Source organism: Rhinolophus sinicus, chromosome 8, assembly GCF_057876585.1.
Source record: "Rhinolophus sinicus isolate RSI-liver-muscle chromosome 8, RSI-T2T, whole genome shotgun sequence".
In the NCBI taxonomy this organism is placed as follows: domain Eukaryota; kingdom Metazoa; phylum Chordata; class Mammalia; order Chiroptera; family Rhinolophidae; genus Rhinolophus; species Rhinolophus sinicus.
The window spans coordinates 3,182,159-3,205,880 of NC_142508.1; the positions used below are offsets into that span (position 1 = coordinate 3,182,159).

Sequence of the window (23,722 nt, forward strand, 5' to 3'; positions counted from 1 at the left end):
TACACGTCGCTTCTTCCCTTTTGTCTTAAATTATGGTCAGCAGGTTAGTTCCAACCACTAGATCAATTCCAATACTTTTTACTCATTTTTTATTTTGTTGTTTCTGCCTCCATGGATCCCATGTGTTGACTTAGACCCATAAACTATACTAAGTCATAATTTGTTTACTATATTTTTCAAAAGTCAAAGGCACAGTAGTGCATTTCATATGTAACGTGTGCCTTACCACGGTGAGTCGATCAAACGAAAGGAACAAAGTAACATGTCTATTTTTATTGAAAAAACTGTGCGATTTCCATTGACCACTTTGAAATACGTGCGCCCCTGTGAATGCCCTTTGGGGCTTCCAGGGACGACTCAGCAGGACTCGATGCTGTCTCAGCGTGATAGTTGAGCGTGATAGTGTCACACGCGTACACACGCGTACACACGCGAGCACATACTGCGCATGTAGGCACCTGGCCTGAGGAGTGTAAAACTCTGAAAAGTACAAAGAAGCAGCTACATGGATATAGCTGACGTCCTGTCGACAATAGAGAAAACGTGAAAGTACACAACCCAGATCACTACAGTAGTCACTGATTAAATTATTTCAGTAGTGTAAACTGAATGATACTCAGATTTTTGGCAGCCAATAACATCTGTGCTACTTAAGAATGTTTAAAGTCAAGTTTCAAAAGCAGCCACCAAAACAGACGACCAAGTGCAGCCATTGTGGTTTTTAGTGTAGATGCAATAAAAGAGCAAGAACAGGTCCATTCACATTGTTAATTGTTTTTATCATTTATCAAAGGCAGACTTTCCAGTGACTTTTAATTTTTTGTGCTCTTCTAGAATTAAAAGTATTCTTTGAAATGCAGTAACATCTGCTTTTTTAGGGTAATTGTGAGGAATTGAGATTATGTCTGTAAAGCACTGAAAGTTCCTGGCCCACACACGCTTAGATAAGCTCTCGCATTGTCAGTCTCAGAGCCAGTGAGGCATCTTAGGCCTTTCCTGCTCAGCGTGCAGTCCTGGGGACCAGCAGCCTGACCTGAGCGGAGGGCTTTTAGGAGACGCGGACTCTCAGTCCCCCACAGACCTACCAGTCAGAGCGTCTTTTTGACAAGATCCCAGGGGCTTCCTATGCATGTGAAGATGGAGGGGACACCTCTAGTCTTGGTTCTCACTCACAGGTCTCTGATTCGGTGGGTCTGGGGGGACCAGAGCATCTGCATTTCTAACCAGTTCCGGTGCTGCTTGCTGTGCTGCCTGGGGCCGGCCCTGGGAGAACCGTGGGTCCAACCCGGAAAGGGCAGTGTGTGATGCTTCCCCTCCTCCCTACTCAGCATGAGCTGAGGTGTTTAACTCTTGGCCCTTCATAGAAAAAGTTTGCTGTCCGTGCTCTAAGCCAGTTAGAGTACAACTGGAAACCAGACTCTTCAGAACCCTCAAAGATTAAATGCAGAATACATTGAAAATAAGCTCAGCAACTGTAGTTGCTTTGGGCAAAGTACAGCTCAGTTCAGAAATAACAGCCGTATTTGTAGGTATTGGTAGCACTACAGTATTTGAAAAACCTGTTCGAGGACTGGTTCATTCTCACGTCTTAATTACAAAGTAAACCAAGGTGTGTTTCTTTTATTATAGGCCTTCTTTCATTGACTTGAAATAGAGAGCAGTTATTTTTCAGTCAGATGTGTGAGTGTGAGCTACTTGGAATGACCAGTTGTTTTTATTGATCTCTGAGGCTCACTGTTCTTAGCTGAGACGCAGTCTGCGAAGCTTTTCTGGGGAGCGTCAGTTGTTTCCGCAGACCTCGTGTTTCACCCAGTCCTCAGGGGAACCCAGAACAACTCAGCGAGACCACCGGCAGCCACACAGCCGTCTGGCTAAGAGTGCCTTCCTCACGGCAGGAGTGGGGCCCTGTGGTCTGCGCCTGGCCCGACCATGCGGGCAGGTCCCCAAAGGGCAGCTGGCTGAGCCGCAGAGTCGTACTTCTCCTCAGGCTTGGCAGCTTGCTGATTGCCACCCTAGAGAGGAATGTTCAGAAAGGGGACGATATGTTCAGAACACAGACCTGTGCTGCCCCCACCTTCTCTCCTGGACTTACAGCACCCATGCAGGACTATGTGCTGTGGGACGGAGCTGGGTTAGCATGATCTGGAAGTCAGCCTGTGAATAGCTCACTTACTTTCTTAACCTTTCTGATTACATTAGCAAACTTTGGGGGCTCAAATGCAAGGTGCTTTTGGATGTGGCAACAACCAGTTGTCAAAAGCAGATGGAGGTGAAACCAAGAAACAGCGAAGCAAACGGACTCAGAGGACGGGGGAGAAGGCAGCACCTCGCTCAAAGAAAAGGCGGAAGGAGGAAGAGGAGAAACAAGCCCTGTACTCTGCCTCCGACACCTTTACCCACCTGAAGCAGGTGAGCCTTCCGCAGTAGCCCCTTTACAAATTCAAGGATGAGAACATCAAATGCTGTTTCAACCCTGTTAAACTGAAACTTTCTTCTCACTGAGATCATTTCCTAATTAAAGTAGAGAGTTACAGGGATAGACATCTCAGCATGGAAACTAATGGGGTTCAGAGCTGCACCGTGTTCGGTTGGCCCTGGGAATTAAGTAAAACTGATGCAAGTAGGTGACAGGCGGCATTCACTTAGTGTCAGAGTGGCCGCTGGGCCCCAAGGAAAGCTGTCCACACTCCTCCTCCCTGGATGCAAAGAAATGCAGCGCTGGTCTCTCCCCACTGCGAGCTCTGTGCTTCCACCTCGTAGTTGTGACAGACGCTGTGAGAGCCACTAAAATGCCCCTGGGGGTCCCTGGCCTCGATTCACACCCTGATGGGTGCTGAGCAAAGACAAGGAATGTGTTTTTCTTGTTCGATGCCTGGCAGCAACCCTGTAAGACAGAGAGGAATAAAGCTTAAGTGTATCGCAAAGATTCTGTAGTCGCTCTCACTTTACTTCAGCATTTTGATATTTGAAATTTTTGTCGTATTTTTCTCAAGCCTTGTTTGACTAAGTTGCCTCAGGTCTTAGAAAAGTTGAGAAGTGCCCTGTTTTGTGTATCGTGTACATTACTCTCAAATGTGTTTTTTAATAGCAGCTCTCTCTGCTCCCTCTAATGGAACCAATTATTGGAGTGAACTTTGCGCACTTTCTTCCTTATGGCAGTGGCCAATTTAATAGTGGGAATCGACTTCTAGGAACTTTTGGCAGTGCTGCCCTTGACGGGGTTTCGGATTACTATTCTCAGTTGATCTACAAGGTATGTTTCTTCACCAAGGTGTCACCTCGCTTCCTGTTGGATACCATGTCAGCATGGGTAGAGCTTGTTTTTCCATCTAGTTTACATCTAATCTTCCAAGTTTCATTTAAACTGTAGTTCAGCTAAAGGGTTAACATTTTACTGGGTGAAGTGTTTTTAACATGAACAGTTGAGAAATATAGGTAAGAATAAAAATTGGGAAAAACATCCGTTACGTATTTCCATGGTAGAGAAAATATTCCCCTAGAAACATTATTTTTATTAACTCTTGAAATGAATCCAAATTTATAGTAAATAGGATAAAAAATGTAGTTCGGAATTTACCCTGAAAAATGAAATGAAAAAAAGTTCTTTATGTTATGTTGTCTTAATTAGGTATCAGTTGCAACTATGCATTCTTACACTGCTACAGTAATATCAGACTAAATCAGGTTTATCTTTCGGTATTTTTTTAAAGAAAGTTTTATGATCACCTCATTGGACATTCTTTACTTCACATCTGACTTAAGTAAAATGTTTTTTTGTTGTTTTTTTTTTGTAAAAATATTTGAGAGGATCATCAGTTTCCCTGAGGGCTTCTCCTACTTTAACACTAAAATCATTCTCTTGTGCTCCATCGATGACTGGTGTTGGCTTTTCTCTTCAGTTAGAGCCTGTCCTAACTCTCGTAAATGCCGTCTCTTCTGTGCACGCTGTCCTCCAGCCCTTCATCTTCATGAGGGCCTAGGTCTTTGCCAGATTTGCAGTTTCACCTTGCGCTTGATTTGCATGTTATTGGTAGATTCCAACAACCAATCAGTAAATGACACAGGTGAAGCAGGGAGAGAGGTTTGAGGGGAGCTGCATTTCTGAAGGATTCAGTCGTATTGGTACTGCTGCTCCTGCTTTTGCTTCTTTCGGAGATTTTGGACAATCCAGATTCTGATATCTAGGGTGTGAGTTGCAATGTTAGGGTTAGGGCCACAAATTCTCAAGTTTTTTATAGAACTGGGGCATATCTTAATGAGAATTTAAAAAAGGAAATTTTGAGAACTTTTTACAATTTATTCATTGAATTTTAAAGCTGTTCTTCCCGGCTACAACAATGAAATTCAAAAAGAGCTGTGTAGAATCAGATCAGGCGGAAAGTAAATTTGTTTCCTACTTTCCAAGCTGAGTCCTCAAGCTGGGCCGAGGCCCGTGGGTAGCGTATGCCATCCCGTCCTGAGTGTGTGTCCTGCCCTCCTTGGCCTGTGCACTTGCTTCCTTCTTGCTGTGCACTGGGGAATGAAGAGGCACCTTGAATGCATTTCAGTAGCCTTGCTTCCATGTGCTAAAAATTCACAGAAGTAAGTTTTAGCAGGGTCCTGGCGTGTTTGCTCAGTAGCATATAATTTAAAATTTTTTGGTCTCCTGCAGCAGAATAATTTAAGTAATCCTCCAACACCCCCTGCCTCTCTTCCTCCTACACCACCTCCTCTGGCTTGTCAGAAGATGGCAAATGGCTTTGTGACAACTGAAGAACTTGCTGGAAAAGCTGGAGTGTTCGTGAGCCATGAAGGTACGACGGGCAAACACCACCCCTGCTGCCACCCCCCGGTTTTTCGCTGCGAGGAGGGTGCCTTTGCCGCCCGTGTGTGGGAACGGCAGTCAGATTGTACAGTTCAGCCCACTCCGATTTCCACTAAAGTACTCACCGTTTTGTGTCGTTGCTTTCCAGTGACCAAAAGTCTAGGACCTAAGCCATTTCAGCTGCCGTTCAGACCGCAAGACGACTTGTTAGCCAGGGCGATCGCTCAGGGCCCAAAGACGGTCGACGTGCCGGCCTCTCTGCCCACACCACCACACAATAACCAGGAGGAGCTCAGGTAGGCGCGCCCGTGTGCTCAAGGGTTTGCTGGCTACTGCATAGTTACTGCATAGCTTTAAAAATGTACACATGTGTGTATTTAGCATAATGTCTGTAGGAATAGCATGTAAAAACATTTCAGGGGTAACGTGAGTAATTTTCTCCAGAGTTTAAAGTTTATAAAACATTCTTACTATTAAATGAAATTAGTTTGTGAATGTTCGAAATCTTATTACGATGTAGGAAGTTAAATAATAATAATAATTGAGTAGACATAGAGGCAGTGGGATTCTCCGCGCAAAGTATTTCAAAGACCATTGTCCTTTATAAGCTAGTAATGTGGTTGACTGGGTTTACCGATAAGTGTTTGCAGATGTCTAAATAGCAGACAGCAGCCACAGATGTCAGAATGCCTCTGTGGAAGAGCATTTAAGGACCGCACTGCCCAGAGTTTTGTCACTGCTTCGTATCAGTTCTTTAGCTCCCGAAAGTGACTGGGGAGAATCAGAGCCCTTAGTAGGTCATCGCCACCCGACAGTTAGATTCAGCGGAGAGGTGCTCCCAGAGTCCATCTGATTATTCTGTCTGACGACAGGCCTCTGTGGGATGACACATCATTCAGCCTCTGCCCCCCCCGTTTGCTGGTGAGGAAACTCATCCCGATTTAGAATCTGGGTCCTTTTTTCTCCTGTACCCTGTTGCCAGAAGTTGCCGAGGCTGGGACTCCAGAGCAGTGGTGGGGGGCGGCCCCCGGGCGTACCCCAGGTGGGGACCTGCTCCATCCTGGCGTTCGCAGGGACTCGGCTCCTCCTCTTGCTGTCTCCCACATTCTCCTTCAGTGTGGCCGCCACACCCATGGGTAACCCACAGCATTTAGCCTGAGACCACGCTCCCCTCCAACCCCAGTCGCCTTGGTGACCTCCAGCTTCTTGCGTAGACGAGGCCCTTCTTTTCTTCACCTTCATCAGTTAAGAAAAATGACAAGATTTCTGCTCTCCTGAGACTAGGTTATGCAGCCCATAAGGTGCTGTGCAGGAGTGACTGCTGCTGGGGGCGCCGCTGTCCTTTACAGCCACACACCTGCTCCCCTGGCCTGGGGTCTGCGAGCCGCCACCTCTGTGCCATGTGGGGGTCTGACCGGCTTTCTTCTTGGGCAGCTCTTGAAACTCAGACGGCGAAGCTTTGGTCAGAAGAAACCATACTACCTAAGTTACTTATAGTTCTTTTCCACAAGGTTTCCTCTTTGCCCCTGAGCTGCCTCACTGGCCATGAGAACTTCAGGTCCCAGCGGTAGACGGGGCTGGGCTGGTGCCAGAGGGTGCGGTGGGGGGTTTGTACGTGTTGACGTGTCGTGTTCTCCTCTCAGGATGCAGGACCACGGTGGTGATCGGGACACTCCTGACAGCTTTGTTCCCTCATCCTCTCCTGAGAGTGTGGTTGCCATGGAAGTGAGCAGATATCCAGATTTGTCACTGGTCAAGGAGGAGCCACCAGAGCCTGTGCCATCACCCATCATTCCAATTCTGCCCAGCACTGTGGGAAAAGGTGGGGAGGTGCCAGTGCCGTCCCTTCTCATGTCCCCCAACCCCCTCCCTTCTCACGGCCCCCAGCCCCGTCCCTTCTCACGACCCCCAGCCCTGTCCCTTCTCACGGCCCCCAGCCCCGTCCCATCTCACAGCCCCCAGCCCCGTCCCGTGTCACAGCGCTCTGCTGACACCAAATCCCTCCCTTTGGTGTTTTTCCCTTCTAGGTTCAGAGTCTCGACGGAATGACATCAAAACTGAGCCAGGCACTTTATTTTTCACACCGCCTTTCGGTTCTTCCCCAAATGGCCCCAGATCGGGTCTTATATCTGTGGCAATTACTCTGCATCCGACAGCTGCTGAGGTAAAGATGGAATGGGTTTGTCACGTTATGAAGGAATGTGCCCCCAGTTTTCAGGGCTTATCAGGTGGCTTAGCATGAAATGAAACGTACACAGCAGTCATTGAGGATTAAAGGTGAAAGCTAGGGGTGGGATTAGGGCTTTTGAGTACTGTCAGCAAACGTTAACTCAAGGCAAAAGGGCAAAATGAAGTTCAAGTTCTCACTTCTTAATGAAAGGACGTATGATTTAGACGGCTCCTTAGCGGGCACCCTTGTGATAACTACATAGAAAATGAAGCAGTAGAAAACCGCTTTCAACAACATGAGCTTTACGGAAGCAATATAAATGTTCAGGTAGCAGCTGCTTCTGAGAGACACTAGTAGCTGCTGAGGAGGTTTGTACACTCCTGATTCCCTGAAGACATTTCACTGGCAACCAAGCTAGCCCAACGGTATGACGTTTGGGTCGTCACCAGCACAGCTGTGGGGTGACGCTGCGCCCTCGGCGACTGCGGCGGGCTCCTGTCCGGAGCTTACGGAGCCCAGGTGCACGGCGCTCCTGAGCAGCTGTGCAAGCGGACGAGGTTTAGCTCAGTCCTGCGGCCATGTCCTCCCCGCTGGCGGATCCCCCGTTACCTACAGCAGCTCAGTGCTATCTCAGACAGACAGTGGCATTGGAACCCCTGCATGAGGCTCTGTGTATGGAAGCTTTATTTGGACATGGGTCCATTAAAACACAAGTTTTCCTGAGACTCAGGTCTTAACAGTCGCTCGCCTTGCTGCAGTGCATGAGGCCCCGCTGCCCATGGGGGTAACTGTGCTCCCTGTGTGTTGCAGGACATCAGCAGCGTCGTGGCTGCGTTCTCTGACCTGCTTCACGTGCGGATTCCCAACAGCTATGAGGTGAGCAGTGCCCCAGAGGTGCCGTCCGCGGGGCTGCTCAGCGGCCACAGGGGAAACCCAGCTTTGGAGTATCGGCAGCATTTATTTCTTCGCGGGCCACCCCCGGGATCTGCAAACCCGCCCAGACTGGCCACTTCTTACCGGCTGAAGCCGCCTAACATACCATTTCCTCCGACAAGCAATGGTGAGCTTGTTGACACTTTAACCCCAAATTCCTCCTTGATCAAGTCACGCGTGTTCTCTGTAAAATCTCACTTTAATTGTTAATGACTAACAGGCAACACGGTGTATGGACTTTGGTAACTTCATCTCTGGGGGTGTTCTGTCTTCTGTAGTGGGATCTGGGTGGATGTGATAATGTGAACCAGGAAGTATTTGCCCCCTGAACAGGCTCAGCCTGCACCCCCAAACCTCCCGTCCCACTGCTGCTTGCTTCACACGCTGCAGAGAAAGCTGGCAGCTTCACCTGTGTTCTTTCCTTCTGCGCCCTCCTCCATCACGTTCCCCTTGTTTTGCCTCTGCACTGTCCCCCCAGGGCCCTTCTGCTCCCTTGGATGTGCCCATGCCTTCCCCAGACCTGCTCTCCCACCTCCGCCCCCACCTGTCTCTCCTGACGCTCCTGCGAGAAGCAGCAGCTTCTCCGCCCTCAACTCTGAACTCTTACTGGCAGTTGCCTGTGTCGGACTTGGAACTCAGCCCCCAGCTGCTGCTGTCACACTCGTTTTGCCTCACGCCCTACGTGAGCAGTGCCCCCTCCGTGGGCCTAGAACTTGGGTACCCCTGGGGGCTCACATTGGTGTCTTGGCTCTGGAACTTTCCAAATCATGTTTACTTAAGACTCATACACACATACATCTTCGTCTTTCACAAACATTTTTGTATCGCCTTCACCCTCAAGCAAAAATGGTATCTTCCCCGACCGTCTCGGCACTTAGACTGGACACTAACCCACCATGGTGCTTGGGTTTCTTCCACGCTCCCAGCTGTTTCCGAAAGGCGTATGCCTTTATTTGTACCCTGGTGGCCATGCACGTAAGCATTGCTTAGCAGATAAGACGTCTGTTAATTAACAAAGAATAGCATAAGGTCAGGTAATGAGCCACGTTATAAGAAGCTGACTGAGCAGTTTTACACCATCAGCGCCTGGTGTTACTGGCCAGTTTGAATCACTGATGAGCCTTTTGCCTTCAGGTCTTTCTGGATACAAGGATGCTGGCCACGCTGTTGCAGAAAGCACGGCGCTCCGAACACAGTGGTGTTGTCACTGCAAAGTGGTTATTCTTGGAAGCGGCGTGCGGAAATCGGGCAGAGAGCTCGCCTGCGTGAGCAAGGTACTTCCGTCTTTCTTCTCCGACCCCACGTGCATTGCGAGTGTCCTGGACACTGCTGTGCTCTGACACCTGAAGGGCCCGTTTCTGGGGACACGTGTGCGTGGGAGAAACACCAGCACGCATTTGACGTGCTTGAGCTTGATTGAAATCAAACAGCAACAGCAGACGTGAACTGGGTATTAGGAGGACGTGGGTTTCTCAGTCGAGTGGAATGTGGATGATGCAGTCTGTTCTGTAAATTCATTTCTTTGTGGCTAAGGTATTATGTGCTGCACATGGACATGGGTTACCTTTTTACTTTTAAGACAGGAAGCTACTTTCACTTTAACACAAGATAAAAACCAACAATGTAGAGATCTTTTTACTAACTTTTGGCCTGTTGTGATTCCGACACATTTCTCTCTTTGCTTTTCAGGATTTCCGAGAAAGCGCCAATAGAGTGGAGAAGGATAGTGTCTTTTGTAGCAATAACTGCTTCGTTCTTTACTCATCGACTGCACAAGGAAAACACTCAGAAATCAAGGTAACTTGATTGTCACTGTTAGGACAGTGGCCGTTAGCAGCAGACGCGGAGTGACCTGTGTCCTGGGGTACGCCTGGAGCTCTGCTGGGGAGTCACAGCGGTTCTCACAGCCCTCGACCCATGTGGCCGTTTCAAACTGAATACCTTATTTGATGAGTGGACAGACTTGCAGTGTATCTTAAAAGTTCAGAATTGAATGAAACATGAATACGGAAATCTTTAATTTTAGTTGCAAATATATTAATGACAACTATAAAATATTGCTTTTATTGATGTTATCCCAATGGGGAAACCTGTTCACAAACCCAACTTAAGTCTATTCATGTATTCTGGGGAGAAGTTATTTTGTTCATGCCATGATGGAAATTATCCGCTTTACTTGGTTTTGTGTAATTTAAGTGTGTCCAGGTGTGTATTGATGCAGATGTTTGTTTTTCTAGAAAACTGTCTGGTTTTATTTGTTTCGTTATTTTATAAAATTTATTTTTCAACTACAGTTTGACATACAATGTTATATTACTGTCCGGTGTACAGCGTAGTGATTAGACATTTATATAACTTACAAAGTGACCCCCCAATGAGTCTGGTCCCACCTGGCAGTATACATGGTTGTTACAATATTATTGACTATATTCCCTGTCCTATACTTCACATCCCGGGACTATTTTTATAACTGACAATTTGTATTTCTTAAATCCTGTTTACTTTTTTTGCCCATTTCCCCAATCCCCCCTTCCCATCTGGTGACCATCAGTTTGTTCTCTATATATGTAAGGTTGTTCCTGTTTTGTGATTTTGTTTTTTAGATTCCACATATAAGTGAGATCATATGGTGTCTGTCTTTCTCCCTCTTATTTCACTTAGCATAATACCCTCTCGGTCCATCCATGTTGCAAATGGCAAGATTTCATTCCTTTTTTGAATGGCTGAGTAATATTGCCTTGTATACATGTACCACTTCTTTATCCAGTCATCTGTGGATTTACCAATGACAGCCGTTCTGACAGGTGTGAGGTGATGGCTCACTGTGGTTTCCATGTGCATTTCCCTGATGGTTAGTGACAGTGAGCACCTTTTCGTGTGTCTGTTGGCCCCGTGTATGGCAGATGATATATTTTTAATCCTTTGCATTGAAGGAAGTTTTTTCCTCAAGCAGTTACTCTGCCTGGCATCCCTCCCTCCAGATTATTGCTCTTGTGTGTCTTTCTTGGAAGAATGTCCTGGAGGCTCTTGTGTTTCTAACAGGCATAGGCCCCAGTTTAATGAAATCCAAGCTATATGCCTTATAAATAAGTTTGACTTTAACTTAGAATTTGTCAGCATATATGAGAGAAGGAATGGCTTTTCCCCAGACTGTTTCTTAAGTTGGTGTGTGATTCCTGTCTGCTTCTGGATTCTTGTGAGGTGGATGGGGGTGCGTGAGAAGAGGGGAACCTGTGCGTTGGGGGTTCATTGGTATATGATGCTCTTCCCGAAAGAGAAGCTACTGGAGCCTCTCTCTCTGCTCGATTCTTTCAGCAGCTGACTTAGCACTGGGCGGCCTCAGAGGAAAGTTGATTTTGTTTGTTGACAAGGAACAGCTTCCCCATTTATGCCAATTGATTAAGCCTAAGATTAACAGACGGGAATTTCAGAGAGAGGATAAGCTCATGGAAGATATTTTGAAGTTCTTACTTGCCAGTTCTTACGAGCCAGTTCATTTTTGTGGCTTTATTGTGGTTAGAAAGAGGCGTGTCCAGCAGGTGTAAGAACAGCTTTTGTGGAGCTAGGGCCTTGTAGGGCAGGCTGGGGAAGAACCACCCATAGCTGTGTGGCTGTATCCGGGCTCTCTGCTCCTCCCACCCCCACGTAACACCTTGGGCGTTTGCCATCAGCTTCTGGGCGGGAATCCTCACCGCTCACTTACAGACTCATCCCACACCCGTTAGACCCTAGTGCTCGGCCGCTGCGTTTAACAAGAATTGCTTTAGAGCTCAGGAATACTGCTCTTTTTCACGTTTCTTTTTATTGCCCAGGAATCCATTCCTTCGCTGCCACAGTCACCTGTGAAAGACACGCCTTCCAAGGCGTTTCACCAGTACAGCAACAACACCTCCACGTTGGACGTGCACTGCCTCCCACAGCTCCAGGAGAAAGCCTCCCCCCCAGCGTCGCCTCCTATTACGTTCCCTCCTGCCTTTGAAGCAGCCAAAGTCGAGGCCAAGCCTGATGAGCTGAAGGTCACAGTTAAGCTAAAGCCTCGGCTGAGAACTGTCCATGGTGCGTTTGAAGACTGCAGGCCGATAAGTAAGAAGTGGAGAGGAATGAAATGGAAAAAGTGGAGCGTCCATATTGTGATCCCCAAGGGAACATTCAAGCCGCCTTGCGAGGACGAAATCGATGAATTTCTGAAGAAACTGGGCACTTCGCTTAAACCTGATCCTGTGCCCAAAGATTACCGGAAGTGTTGTTTCTGTCACGAGGAAGGTGATGGCTTGACAGATGGACCGGCGAGGCTGCTCAACCTCGACCTCGACCTGTGGGTCCACTTGAACTGTGCTCTGTGGTCCACAGAGGTCTATGAGACCCAGGCTGGGGCCTTGATCAATGTGGAACTAGCGCTGAGGCGGGGCCTGCAAATGAAATGTGTCTTCTGCCACAAAATGGGCGCCACCAGTGGGTGTCACAGGTTTCGGTGCACCAACATTTACCACTTTACCTGCGCCATTAAAGCACAATGCATGTTTTTTAAGGACAAAACGATGCTTTGTCCCATGCACAAACCCAAGGGACTCCACGAGCAGGAGCTGAGTTACTTCGCGGTCTTCAGGAGGGTGTACGTGCAGCGGGACGAGGTCCGGCAGATCGCCAGCATCGTGCAGCGAGGGGAGCGGGACCACACCTTCCGGGTGGGCAGCCTCATCTTCCACACGATCGGCCAGCTGCTGCCCCAGCAGATGCAGGCCTTCCACTCCCCCAAAGCGCTCTTCCCCGTGGGCTACGAGGCCAGCCGGCTGTACTGGAGCACGCGGTACGCCAACAGGCGCTGTCGTTACCTGTGCTCCATCGAGGAGAAAGATGGGCGCCCCGTGTTCGTCATCAGGATTGTGGAGCAGGGCCATGACGATCTCGTCCTCAGTGACGTGTCGCCCAAAGGTAACGGCCACCTCGTATGCTCCGCACAGCGAGTCTTTCTCCTGTTAGGCTCTGAGTGGTTTATGTCAGTATTTCCAAGTTTTTCTCACGTTTGTTTCATGTTTTATAACAACAGATGTGGAGTTTTCATTTACAAATGCAAACCCAGCTTCTTCGTATGATCATACCTTGCTCTCTTTGTCGTCCAGTTTCCTGAATGTTTGCTAGACTTCCTCTAGGTCAGAATATATATCCAAACATTGATAACATAAGTAGGAGAACAGTGTGTTGCTAAAGGTCACCTGTCATTCACACTGGGCACCCCCAGTGTCAGCGAGAACGCAGGCTGTCTTCAAAGCATATTATGTACGTTGTCTTACCTCAGGAGAATTACATATTGAACAAATTTAGAGCTACAAGTTAGACACTTAGTTGTGACCTTGGGTTAAGTCTAGATCGCCATGGTCGTCTTTATTGAGTAGAAAGTACTGGGAACTCTATTTTTAAGGTTAGCAGTTTTTTAAAAAAATGTATAAAAATGCTCTAAAGATGATCACAATGCAAATACCAGTTTCACAGTTTCATTTAAATCTGAGGGGTAAGAAACATTGCTGGAGATACTGCTAAATGGCCATTTGAAACTCTAATGTGTTACATGGCCAGTACGAAATGAATTAACTGCTTGCATAAATTTCGGTTACTTTAAACTTTCTTTTCCACTTTTACTGTTTAATTGCCTTAATGTAATACCCTTTTCCCCCAAATTTCATAGTCTGTAGGAACAATTGCCAGCTGGTAAGCAGGTAGTGATAACAGACTTGTGAGGGCAGGACGCGGGCTTTACTTGGGGCCTGGGCAGCCGTTGTGAGCGGTTACTCTTGGGCTCTTGGTGGTAATACTGCCGCCTGCTTTCCTCTCTAGTAAAATGTAAGGTTGTCAGGAAAACTTTTTTTTGTCCATATGTAGGTGTTTGGGATAAAATTTTGGAGCCTGTGGCAAGTGTGAGAAAGAAATCTGAAATGCTCCAGCTTTTCCCGGCGTATTTGAAAGGAGAAGACCTGTTCGGCTTAACGGTGTCTGCGGTGGCTCGGATCGCAGAATCAGTGAGTGCCTGCGCGAGACGTGCACTTGCTCTCCTGCTCCCAGTCCTCTAGCATGAGCGCCGTGACACGGCGGCGGTGTCCATGACACTTGGCGCAGTGACATTGCCTGGGGATTTCCTCCTGTGTCACGGACCGTGAGGCGGCGGTGATTCACCGGGTCCGCTCATAAATGCCAGCGTTCGCTCCGTGAGGTGGCCCACACACCTCAGGTCTCGGGGGTGAGGGCTCCCACACTGTGGTCCCTGGGCGTGCTGAGCGCTGGGCTCTCCTCTCCCCGTTCTTTCTCTCCTGTACCCCAGGATGTTAGTGAGCCCCACCCTGGCCACTGTCTCACCCTCACCCTAGGGGCCGTCACCAGACGGCAGCTGGATTACAGAACTTGTCTCACATCTCTCTGTAGTCTTTTAAGATTCTAAGCACATTTCCCGGTGAGACTATAAACAGTACTTTTGGAAACTTGCACAATTATGAGGCGTTATTTTCAAAAATGAGAAATTATTGATGGGTTTTCTTGGGAGATGCAAAGGACACCCCAAAAGCCACTGAGTAATATGCCCAGTTGCTTCCTTTGGTAGAGAGCCCTGCCTAAATGATATCTGTTATGTCTATAGAGAAATATGTTCACGAGAAATTTATTCTGGAAAAGACTTTAACACATAAACTGTTTTACAAGTAAACCTTAAGTTACCACCTAAACTAGAACATTGTAGTGATGACTTCATCACATCATAGTCAAATTCAAAGAAGTGAGAAATGACCAAGACAGTAAACCATATAAATGCTTTTTAACTAAAGTTTCAGATTCCAAGCAAAGCTATAAAATTGGCATTCACTCAGGTGAACGAACTGATTTGTGAATTAGTTCAGTGCCAGTTTGGGGAAAGCTGGCGTCCTCAGCCCCTGAGCCCTCAGGCCTGCATGGGGGGTGGTGTGTGGAGGTTCTGGGGGTCAGTCTGTTTCTTCAGGGAGCGTTTGCTGTTCACAGCTGAACGATCTGAGTGCAGGCTGCTACGTTCATGTGAGTTAAAGACCATTCTTTTATTGACCGTTTGGAAATGTCAGCAAGTTATTTCCCTAAAACTCGAGTTGGGCCAGAGGACGGCTGCCTGTGTCATCTTGATCCAATGCGTGAACTCGGGGTCTGTCTGCCTCTTTCTCAGCTGCCTGGGGTTGAGGCGTGTGAGAACTACACCTTCCGCTACGGCCGCAACCCTCTCATGGAGCTCCCGCTGGCTGTCAACCCCACAGGCTGTGCCCGCGCTGAACCCAAGATGAGTGCCCATGTCAAGAGGTTTGTGTTAAGGTATTTTGTTTTAACTTCACATAGTACAGCCCAGGGTTTCTAGGCGCATTAGTGCTTTTTTGTGCTTGATTTGTCTGCTGCTTACAAACCCTGCTGTCTCTGGCTGTGTCTGCCCGGCCGCATCAGAGGACCGCCGTGGGGCCCTGCTAGGCGGCTTTCCATGTGTGTTCTTCTCGTCGGTGAGCCTCAGTCGCGGGGCCGCGGCGCCCATTCAGAGGTGTCTTCAGTTTTCCTTTTCTTCCTTCCCGTTGCCGCCCGCCGTCTGCAGGCCTCACACCCTCAACAGCACCAGCACCTCCAAGTCGTTCCAGAGTACGGTCACCGGGGAGCTGAACGCCCCGTACAGCAAGCAGTTCGTCCACTCCAAGTCGTCGCAGTACCGCAAGATGAAGACGGAGTGGAAGTCCAATGTGTACCTGGCCCGGTCTCGGATTCAGGTGCGGACGGCGGGGGGCGGGGGCGGCGTGGCTGCGGGACCAGAATCGGGTCTGGGAAGCACGTGAGACCTTGGCCGTGAGGACCGAGGAGCACAGTGCCCGGGGCCTGCCTCCCTGGCGGGCCCCACGCGAGTGTGCTGGTGAACGCTCGTGGGCAGCAGCAGGCAGCACAGCTCTGTACGCGCCGGGCTTGTGGGAGTGCAGCTCCCGGGAGCTGTTTCAGGCCCGTGGGAAGTGAGGAATCCGTGAGGTCTCCCTCAGAAGGGGCTCCCATTTGGGGGGTACCTGTGGAAGCCTCTTCATGAAAGCGTGGTGTATGTCTGGTGCTCGACTATGGGAGACATTGGAGACAAAGCCACGTGTAGTCCATGCTTCCCGAGCTGCCGACCTGACGACCCCAGCGCATTTCGCACGTGCCCCTGGACGCCCGGCCTGCGATTAGAAGGCTCCCGCTGGGCCAGACTCTGCAGTCCTGTGGCCTCATCAGCCTCCAGGCGCCTCCCCTTACTGACGTCAGCACCTCCCCCTGTGCAGGGCCTCAGTGCGCCCAGCTCCGGCTGTCACCGAGTTCTGTTGTCCCCCCACTTCTGAGAAGCTCTCAGACCCGCTCTCGGGCTCTGCCTCCTCTGCGACACCCACCATCTCACTGGTGCCCAGCAGCCTGTCTCCTCCCACCCAGAAGCCATTGTGGTGCCTTCAAAGCATAAATCTGATCTGCACCTCGTGTCCGTACTCATTCCCGTTCTGTCATTCTGTTCCTTCCCGGAACCTTTTCCCTCTTGGAACGATTTTGTGATCTTCTCTTTGTTCTTGATGTTTTATCAAAACGAGCCCACATGAAGGCCTTTTTTATGTATCGCTTTCGTCACTTCTGAACCCTTTCCGCCTGGAGCCATGAGGCTGTCCTTCTGAGAAATGTTACATTCATTCTGTTGTGATTCCTCCTCCTCTTCCTGTTGGCGCTTATGGACGAATACTGGACCCGAGATCAGCGTCTTGCTCAGTGTCGACCCCAGACGAGCAGCCTCAGCACCCCTGGGCCTCGTTAGGGCCTGCAGGTTTGGGGGCCCAGCCCTACTAAGTCAGCCCCTGAGGTGGGGCCCCCCAGAGAAATCCCGTCTGACGTCAGTTGTCCTCTTTTGCTTTACTTGTTCTCGCTCTGAGGTTTCTGCTCTGTCTGCTAAGAGCCCGATCTGCTCTTGGTCTTTTCCTCTAGTGTCTTGTTTCCACACTTGGAATACAGTGTCTTTCTTGCTGCTTTTGCCTCAAGAATGGAGCCTCTCCCCCATTCCTGGGCAGTGGCGCCTTTCTCCTGCGAAATCGATTACTTTTCATTTAAATGTTCCCAGAGAGCTCACTTTACCAAACCCTGCAGTGTTGGGTTTTACTCCCTTACTGTCATTTTGATGGTTTCTTAACTGCCTGTGTTTAGTCTGTCATCTTTTTTTGAGCTTCTGTTGTTGGGTCATCTTTTTCCTTCCTCCCGCCCACCCGCCTCCCAGGTGGCAGCGCGCTCCTGTCTTAACAGTACAGGCACATCAGCATATGCAAAAGTGGACTCGTGTGACTATTTTCCTGCACCTTCCTTTTCTCACTAGTGCTGCCTCTAGACCAACGGAGGCAGCCCTGTCCATTTCTTTAATTGTTGTGATGGTGCGTGATGATGATGAACTGCAATTAAACCATTCCACTACCGATGACATTTTCCCTGACAGAGTGTCGCTCTCAGCACTTGTACAAATATCCCCGTGGAGCCATAGCTTCAGTCCTGTGGGTTATTTCCCAAAAGTAAGATTCCATGTCAATGTATAGGTGCTTTCCACGTATGTCATCGGCACGGCCCGTGTTTTGAAAAAGTTGTGATTGCCTGTTTCTTCCTGCACAAGGGGCCTGTTCTTCCTGCTCTCCCAGCTGTGGACTTACTGCCTTTTTAGATTCTGTTTTGTTGCCAGCCTGCCAAGTGTACACTGATGTTGTTACTTCATTTGAAATTTCAAACTGCTGATGAGGGAGCGACTTTTCATGTTTACCATAGGGGTCTGCTCTTCTGCGATTCGCATATTCCTATCCTTTGTCCATTTTTCACTTTGTAAGAACTCACTCTGTTAGATATTTTCCCTACAAAACATCATCTGCCTACCAGGAGATACAGTATCTTTTTCCTTACAAAAGTTTTAATTTTTATGTAGTCAAATGTAGATAATTTTCTGTAGCTTCTGTGTTGGTTAAGATGGTAGATTATACGTGTAGTATCTTAGGTTTTTGTGTTTTTTTTTCCCCCAGAAATTGTAATTTTTGTTTAAGACAATTTTATTTTCTTCCAGTGAATACCAGTTGTTGAAGTAGCATTTCGTAAATAACCCCTCGGTAGCTGACCTGGATTTCAGCACCTCCACACTGCTTACTGCACATGTCCTCACGTACACGTGGGTCTCTTAGTTCCCACTGGTTTTGTCTGGTTCACCAAACTGTGATCCCCACACATACTCCTTCTTTGTGTTCTGTTCACCTCTGAGTCATGTCTGGAATTTAACAGATAAATCACAGACTTTTTTTCAGAAGATAATTTACTTTGCATACCGAAATCTCGAACCTAGCCCCCCACCCCCACCCCGGGTGCACCCAGGTGGAGCCTGGCGAGGACTGTTTCGGGGTGCAGGGGGTTCCCGGTTGGCACACGTTCTTCCTTCCCCACTGCTTTCGGGTCAGTTTTAGCTGAGAATGCAGAAGCTCAGATGGGGACAGAAAAAGACAAATATTCATGGAAATTATCCATATTTTTTTCAGCATGTTTTTCCAGATGTGTAATACTAAAAACTGTGAATGGTGCACATAGTATGTGATATATTAGGTTATTAGCACAGCTGGTGGGAGCTGCCAGAGGGGAGAAATCTCTAAGTGTTTTCGCCAGTTCTGATTCTGCTACATTTCTTTAGTGGCCTCAGAATTTTATATTACGGAAAAAACTTGCCTTTCCCAAAAACTTTCTTTCCAACTTTTCCAATAATTAGAGCAAAGTAGCTTTTCCTGTTTCTCCTTTCTGCCGTGGCACCCAGGAACTCATAGCCAAATAAGAAACTGTTTATAGTATTTTTAATAATCCCTTACACTTAGCCCTGTTGCTCTCTTACTCAGTTTACTGTCATGTCAAGTCCTTTAGAAATAGAGGTGGGACAAGGTAAATACCAGAACCGTTAGCCTGTTTAGTTCTTATTACGTGGAAGGAAGAAAGCGTGATAGAAAGTGTGGCCTGCCAATCAGCACGTTACTTCATAACCAGGCCCTAAGAATTGCGTGTAACTAAGATGCAGAAACAAGGCAATGACGGCGTAGCTCTAAGTGGTAAGGTTGTCTAGTCTCCAAGTTTCACATGATAGCACAGTCCAGTTAGGTGAAGTGTTCAGTGTGGCTTTTGTGTGACCTTTGCATGAAAGAGAATGCAGGTTTATTGTCCAAGGAGATGACGTGTCTTGAGATGGACACACACACACACTCTGTGGTGGCTGTGGTTGTGTTTCGTAGGGGCTGGGCCTCTATGCTGCTAGAGACATCGAGAAGCACACCATGGTCATTGAATATATTGGGACCATCATTCGAAATGAAGTGGCCAACAGAAAAGAGAAGCTCTACGAGTCTCAGGTAAGTGCCGCAGCCATCGTCTCTGTCCTTGTGTCACGTTGTCCACACATCCTGAAAGGCGGGGCCCAGGCTGACTGTCGTGCTAGGTTCAAGTTTGAACGAAAGCCGTGGCTGGATATTCTCGCATTTTTCTCCTGTTGTTCCCATCAGTCTTATCTTTTCGATTGTTGGTACTTGCATGGATGTGAAACTGTAGGTGACTGAACAGGCGTTACAGGCGACCTACCAGTTCGCTGATTTCCGCTCAGACCGTGTAAATGTCAGCTGGGCTGGGCTCGTGTCCACAGCGAGTGAGATGAGGGTGCCTGCCTTTCAGTTCACCTCCGACCAGGTCTTCCTGCAGCGGAGGGACCATGGGGACGAATGGGGACTGTTCTTTCAGAACCGTGACTTTTCTTTCAGAACCGTGGCGTGTACATGTTCCGAATGGATAATGACCACGTGATCGATGCAACGCTCACGGGAGGGCCCGCGAGGTGAGAGAGGGGAGTCTGACCAGGAAGCGCTTCTTGTCGGGGGGTCAGAAGTGAGGCATTCAGGCCAAATACATTGCGAAGGAGTTTTATTTAAAATTGTGTATCTGTTCCTGTTCTCTAAATGGGCAAATAGAAACGTAATAATGAGGAAAAACTTTGCCCTGTGAACTGAGTTTTTAAAGCTGCTTCTTTCGGCTGTTTTACAATAAACCATTTTCTGAAATGGTACCTTGCAGATACATCAACCATTCCTGTGCCCCTAACTGTGTGGCTGAAGTGGTGACTTTTGAGAGAGGACACAAAATTATCATCAGCTCCAGTCGGAGGATCCAGAAAGGAGAAGAGGTAAGAGTGTGGGAGCCTGTGTGTACGTGGTCCGCATGTGCGGTGAGCTTGCTTGGCGGCTTTCCAGTTCCTTATCGCCAGAAAGTTCCCCGTGGCCGGTCCACCCTGGCCCGCCATGTTTCAGCGGCCGAGCTCCCTTCCGGCAGCACTGGAAGTGGGCCACCTCCTCTCCCTCCCTCTTCGTCCTCCGAATTCCACTCCCCCATCACGCACACTGCTGGTTGTTGCCTGTGGAGGTTTCGGGAACATTCTGGCTTGTGTGTGAGGTCACCATGAGGCTGTAGGCAGCACGTCTGGGCACGCCGTGTGGTTCCAGACCGCCCGTGTTCACTTTGGATAAGCAGAAGCTTACAGCGTTTTCATTTCAACAAGTTGTCAAACAGTTTGGCTATTAGTGTTTTCAAACTGCTAATCGCTGGACTTGACGTTTCTTTGGTCTCACAGATGACCTTGGGCCAGCATTTCACCTGTCAGGGTTATAACTGTCTCAAAGGCCTCATTTACGTCCCCAGCTTTGTCTTTCACTGTGGGCGGCACACACCGAGGCAGCCCTAGCTCTGGAATCGGAGTTTGCTGGGAAGCTCCCGCGGAGCAGGGGGTTTCTGTAGGAAACCCTGGTTAGAGGGCTGAGGGCCTGAGTGTGTTGTCTTGGCTGGAGCCTCAGCCTTTGGTGAACAGAGCTGTGGCTTTATGCTTGTTTTCTTTGGTCTTCCTTTTGGAATTCCTTTTTGTAAATCCAGAGTTGACCCAAGGCGCATCTTGAAGTAACTTGACATGTAAATTAGAGACAGTGTGTGAGTGCCCAGCAGGGGCCAGTGAGCATTGAGGGGTCCTAGCCTCGCACCCATGGAGGCCCTCTGTCCCTCCCCACTGACGATTCCTCAGGAGGTCGCTTAACTTCTTCAAGCCTCTGCTGCGTTTCATGTGAAAAGGGGGAATGATTTCCTCATGAGGAGCTCAGCAAATAAGCTAACAGGTGGCGAGTCATTACTAAGAGGTGATGCCCTCTCCTTCAGGGTCGAGAGGAAGTCTCCAGGGGTGTCCTACTCTGTCTCCTGGGGCCCGCCTGTGTGGCAGTGCCAGGGCCCAGGCTGTGGTACCAGGGGCGCCGTGCGGCCTCCCGCCTACCTGCAAACAGGGTTGGCGTGCAGCGTTAGTAATTCCGTAACCCCTAGAGAGACTTTAAACACTCGTAAGGGAGGAGATGGAGGAAGGAGGTGTTAGCTGGCAAGGCGATGCCTGTGTCAGCCCCTCAGGAGGAGGCCACACGAGCATGTCCACCTGCCGGGTCAGGGCGGGGAGCCGGGAACTCCTGCCTCCCAATTTCCTCTGTCCTTCTGGGATCCCAGCGGGACCCAGCCACTTCTCCGGGGGCTCCATGGCCCCACCTGGGTCCTTGGGAAGCCCCAGCACGCAGGTCTCCCTGAACCCATGAGCTCTGTGAGGCCTGTGGAGGCAGGGCAGCCCTCCCCTCCCGCCCCCTCCTGCCCCCCTCCCCCCTCCTGCCCCCTCCCGCCCCCCACCTGCTCCCCTCCCCGCCCCCCTCCCCTCCCGCTCACGCTGTGTCTTTGCGGGCAGCTCTGCTACGACTATAAGTTTGACTTTGAAGACGACCAGCACAAGATTCCCTGTCACTGTGGAGCCGTCAACTGCCGGAAGTGGATGAACTGAAATGCATTCCTTGCTGTCTCAGCGGGCGCTTGTCCCTCGGAAGAAGTGATTCAACGTGCCGTTTGGATTTTGCAGACAGAGAGAGATTTTTGTTTTCGTTTTGTGACTTTGAGAAGTAGCTTCTGGGAGTTCTGATTTCCTCAGTCCTTTAGGTTAAGTTGGAGCAGCGCCAGGAGGCCGACTTGAGGTTAAACCAGGATTCCAGATGGTCCAGCACTTTCGTTTCCTTTTTCTTGTTTTCTTTTTGTGGGTGGGTTTGTTTTGTTGTTTTCGTCTCACTGAGGAGAAGGAGCCGAAGCCTGTCCTGCCCCGGGCTGGGGCCTTCCTATGAATGTAAGACTGAGATCACCAGCGGAAGGGACATGTCCAAAGTGCTGGCCACGGCCTTATCTGAAACAGGGGCAGGCCCTCTAATTTAAAGTTTTTTAAATAAGTAGACACCACTGAACAAGGAATGTACTGAAATGACTTCCTTAGGGGTAGAGCTAAGGGATAATAACTTGCACTAAAATACATTTAAATACTTGATTCCATGAGTCAGTTTATTGTAGTTTTTGATTTCTGTAAAATAAGAGAACCTTTTTGTATTTATTATTGAATAAGTGAATGAAGCTATTTTTAAATAAAAGTTAGAAGAAAGCCAAGCTGCTGCTGGTACCTGCAGAACTAACAAACTCTGTTACTTTGTACAAATATGTAAATATTTTGAGGAAAAAAATACAGTATAAAAATAGTTATTGACCAAATGCTCCCCGGCTCTGCAGCAGCTCGGCGCTTGTGAAACGTTCGCAGGGACGTCACAGCGTAACCGCTGTGAACACGCCCGCGGGGATCCTGGAACAGCCAAACGTCAGCCGAGTGCGGGTTTTGGGAACTAGTCCGGTCGTCCTTGTCCTTGGTTGTTTTACACACCTGACTTCTGACAGAACGGAGTGTATGCCATGACGACAACTTTTCTAGCTGTTTTGGTAACTGAAACTAATTTTTTCATATTATACTGTTGCCCTCCCCTACTTCTTCAGTCAGGTTTTTTTGTGCTTACAATTTGTGATAACTGTGAATAACCGCTTAAAAACACACCTAAATGGAGGCTGAATTTTCTTCAGCAGAAGTAGTTTTGATTAGAACTCTGTTTCAAGCCACAAAGAATCATGTAAACATACTAGGATCATGTAGCAGGAACCCAGATCTAACTCCCTAGCCTTCTATTTAACACAAAAATTTGAAAAAGGAAAAAAAAAAAGGAGAGACTTGATATGCTTACAAGCTGCAGGACTCCGGCAATAGGGTTTTGGAAGATGTAATTTTAAAATGTGTTTGTATGAACTGTTTGTTTACATTTCTTTAATAAAAAACACTGTTTTGTGTTTGCTTGTAGAAACTTAATCAGCATTTTGAACCAGGTTAGCTTTTTATTCTGTCCTTAAAATTCTGGTACTGACACTTCACAGGCTGAGTATCAAATGAAGTGTTGTGTGCACAGCTCCAGTGGGCCGTAAGCTGTCGGTATGTTCAGTGGCGCAGTTCTGGACTCGTAATGTATATGGCATGATGTATTTTTATCTTACAGAAGAAATCAATTGTATATATTTTTCTCTTGATAAATAGCTGTATGAAATTTGTTTCTTGAATATTTTTCTTCTCTTGTACCATATTCTGACATCCTACCAGTATTTGTCCTACCGGGTTTTTGTTTTGGTTTCTGTTCTGTATAATAGTATCTAATGTTGGCAGAAATTGAATTTTTTGAAGTATACAGAGTGTTATGGGTTTTGGAATTTGTGGACACAGATTTAGAAGATCACCATTTACAAATAAAATATTTTACATCTATAAAAGCCGCCTGAGTCTCTGTCAGCCCCTCCAGTGTTCTGACTGCAGCTCTGAAACTGACAGTTGCTTGAAATCACCGACGTCGTCGGGGCCGCCT

General features: G+C 48.3%; 1 protein-coding gene and 1 long non-coding RNA gene across 22 annotated transcripts in view; one reads left to right on the plus strand and one right to left on the minus strand.

Annotated features, from left to right (window-relative positions):
- The window catches only part of KMT2C (lysine methyltransferase 2C), a 222,825-nt gene extending 199,195 nt beyond the window's left edge, over positions 1–23,630 (plus strand). For 11 of the 21 annotated variants that reach the window (XM_088799766.1, XM_088799772.1, XM_088799773.1 and 8 more), the window contains 17 exons: positions 2,200–2,409; positions 3,089–3,253; positions 4,652–4,793; positions 4,953–5,100; positions 6,448–6,626; positions 6,832–6,968; positions 7,785–8,034; positions 9,042–9,181; positions 9,597–9,704; positions 11,720–12,839; positions 13,785–13,921; positions 15,082–15,224; positions 15,493–15,661; positions 19,184–19,300; positions 19,703–19,776; positions 20,013–20,121; positions 21,700–23,630. In XM_088799766.1, the coding sequence (XP_088655892.1) occupies positions 2,200–2,409; positions 3,089–3,253; positions 4,652–4,793; positions 4,953–5,100; positions 6,448–6,626; positions 6,832–6,968; positions 7,785–8,034; positions 9,042–9,181; positions 9,597–9,704; positions 11,720–12,839; positions 13,785–13,921; positions 15,082–15,224; positions 15,493–15,661; positions 19,184–19,300; positions 19,703–19,776; positions 20,013–20,121; positions 21,700–21,792 (3,441 nt within the window). In that variant the 3' untranslated portion in view covers positions 21,793–23,630. The remainder of the gene's footprint in view (positions 1–2,199; positions 2,410–3,088; positions 3,254–4,651; positions 4,794–4,952; positions 5,101–6,447; positions 6,627–6,831; positions 6,969–7,784; positions 8,035–9,041; positions 9,182–9,596; positions 9,705–11,719; positions 12,840–13,784; positions 13,922–15,081; positions 15,225–15,492; positions 15,662–19,183; positions 19,301–19,702; positions 19,777–20,012; positions 20,122–21,699) is intronic. The other 10 variants (XM_088799778.1, XM_088799780.1, XM_088799783.1 and 7 more) reach the window with 8 other exon arrangements.
- Positions 259–5,057, minus strand: LOC141567553 (uncharacterized). Its single transcript, XR_012490294.2, has 2 exons — positions 4,930–5,057; positions 259–2,884 (listed from the first exon to the last, which is right to left on the minus strand). It is a non-coding gene; the product is annotated as an uncharacterized LOC141567553 (long non-coding RNA).
- Positions 23,631–23,722: the final 92 nt, after the last annotated feature.